The sequence below is a fragment of the Trachinotus anak genome, unplaced genomic scaffold, assembly GCF_046630095.1.
Source record: "Trachinotus anak isolate AG129_WGS33_773 ecotype Australia unplaced genomic scaffold, CSIRO_AGI_Tana_v1 ptg000021l, whole genome shotgun sequence".
Taxonomy (NCBI): domain Eukaryota; kingdom Metazoa; phylum Chordata; class Actinopteri; order Carangiformes; family Carangidae; genus Trachinotus; species Trachinotus anak.
In genome coordinates, this window is record NW_027273872.1 from 985,338 (window position 1) to 987,500 (window position 2,163).

General features: G+C 43.1%; 1 protein-coding gene across 1 annotated transcript in view; it reads left to right on the forward strand.

The window, feature by feature from the left end:
* Window positions 1-713: 713 nt before the first annotated feature.
* Window positions 714-2,163, forward strand: part of LOC139605699 (leucine-rich repeat neuronal protein 4) — a 2,257-nt gene continuing 807 nt past the window's right edge. The window contains exons 1-2 of the mRNA XM_071457402.1: window positions 714-875; window positions 1,793-2,163. The exon at window positions 1,793-2,163 is cut by the window's right edge and continues 807 nt beyond it. Coding sequence (XP_071313503.1) covers window positions 1,795-2,163 — 369 coding nt within the window. The 5' untranslated portion in view covers window positions 714-875; window positions 1,793-1,794. The remainder of the gene's footprint in view (window positions 876-1,792) is intronic.

A 2,163-nucleotide genomic window follows, 5' to 3' on the forward strand; every position in this document is an offset into this window, starting at 1 on the left:
AACAGATTCTACATCAGCTCAACTCAAATCTAAAGAAAGACATTTATTCTGAGAAATAAAGTACAGGTCGCTAGGATTTGTCTGTGTAATCCGTGGGGGTTTGTAGCTGGAAAACAAGGAGTCTCCAGCCCTGGTACTTTTCCTCTCATCTGTTCAACACGGGCATTTGGAATAAGAAAGAACTCGCCCACTTTGCCAGCTTCACCCCATAAAAGGACGAGAAAAGAGAAAGCTTTCATCGTCCCCCTCCAGCTTGTCTCAATGGTGGCTGCAAGAGGTGGAGGGGGTCTGATAAACACACATGCATGCATTCTTCACCCCCCACTCTCAAAGGGACACATAAAAACACACACTGAAGTGACCTTATGTCCTGTTCATTCCTCAGGAACACCTGCAGAGTATGTGGGACGTTTAGCTCTTAAAAAGTTATCAAAAACAGACAGCTACACCTCCAGATTACACAAACACATACTGCAACAAGCACAAGCCTGCCTCCTGCTGCTGCACAGCAAATTAATATGCTGAGAAGCACACAGGCACATGGTGACACACACACACACACACACACACACACACACACTTTTCTAACACAATAATCACAAGAATTCCACAGAAAGAGCTACAGGAGCGCTGCTATGGCTGGTTGGCAGCCCTGTTGAGACGGAGGAGGAGGCGAGGAGTGAAAACAGTATGAAAGAGTGAAGAGGGGAGGGAGAGGCACTGAGCAGAGTAAATGAGGGGGTGTTGAGGAGGAGGAGAGAGTCTGAGAGAAACAACTTAAGACGGTGAAATCTGAAGAGTATGTGAGCACACGGAGTGAGCAGGCAGACAGGGAACAAGGAGAAAGACTTGAAACATCCAACAAGATCAGAAAGGTACAGTAAACACTTTAACACTTTACTTGTTTCCATTCACTGTATCACTACGGTGATATGTGATATGTGTGTTGACCAGATGCAAACCACTGGAATGGTTATTCTCAGCGGTTCAGTCATCAGCGTCGGCATTTCAAGGCATGAGAAAAGATTTTCTGGCTGATCAGAGTTATTTAAAAATCAGCCAGGCTGTGAACTGAGATCCTTTTATTTTCTGATTCAGTTCTGGGTTCCCACAGAACTCAGCTGGCTTGCTGCCAGGAGAAAATGATGGAAGTGCTGATGGGGTCACACCAATAGTTGTATTTTTTCTTCCAGCACTCAGCATTTATTTATCTAAAGCTGTTTATAGGATGGAAACCAAAACACTGCAAATGTTTGATTATACACAAAGACATTTCCGAGCCATAAACTATGTTGAAATAGTGACTGGAATCTGGCGAAGAAGCTTTTCTCTATTTCCTCTCTCAACAAACTTTTTTTTTACTTTTCTCTTCTTTGACAAGTCCAAATAACAAGACACGTAAAATCTTATAACCTCATATACCCTACTTCTTATCTCCTGTACCTCTGCAGATCCTTGTTGCAATGCTCATTTTGTCCTGTATTGTAACCAGGTTCTGTATTTTAGTCTGTGTTTTGACGCAGTGACCACGACGACAATAACATCGGCTTCTGGGTTTCAGTTTCTTTATTTCACCTTATTTTATTATTATTAAATAATATTAATAATATTAAATAATATTTTATTTTATTATTTTATTCTTTATTTTATAGGCTACAAGGTTCATTGAGACAGAATAAATGAATTAAACTGAATGGATAAACACTGTTAATGGTGTTAGTGATCTGTTAATCACTGTATTATTTTTTAAATATTTTTGGAAGTAATTGTCATTTGTTATTTCTGTCCATAGAGATGGCGTCACTGTGCAAGAACCTGGCTGCACTTCTTCTTTTTCTGATGGTCTCACCACTTCTTCACTACCACCCCCTCACTCACGCCGCCTCTACCTCCCCTCCCATCACTCGTCCACGAATCATATTCATGTCTGACTTCGGCTCAGATGATGACGATAGCGATGACTACCTTGATAACCACAGCTCTCCTCCCGAAGTGCTGGCCCCTGTGAGTGTTCCCCTTTCACACAAGGGACCCCAGCCCTGCCAGTACAACCCCTGCTTGGAGAATCAGGAGCCCTGCCCCCAGCTTTCAGCACAGACTGGCTGCCTCTGCCCTGGGCTCAGTGGGGCTGATGAGCCTCCACACCCACCCACCATCCAAACA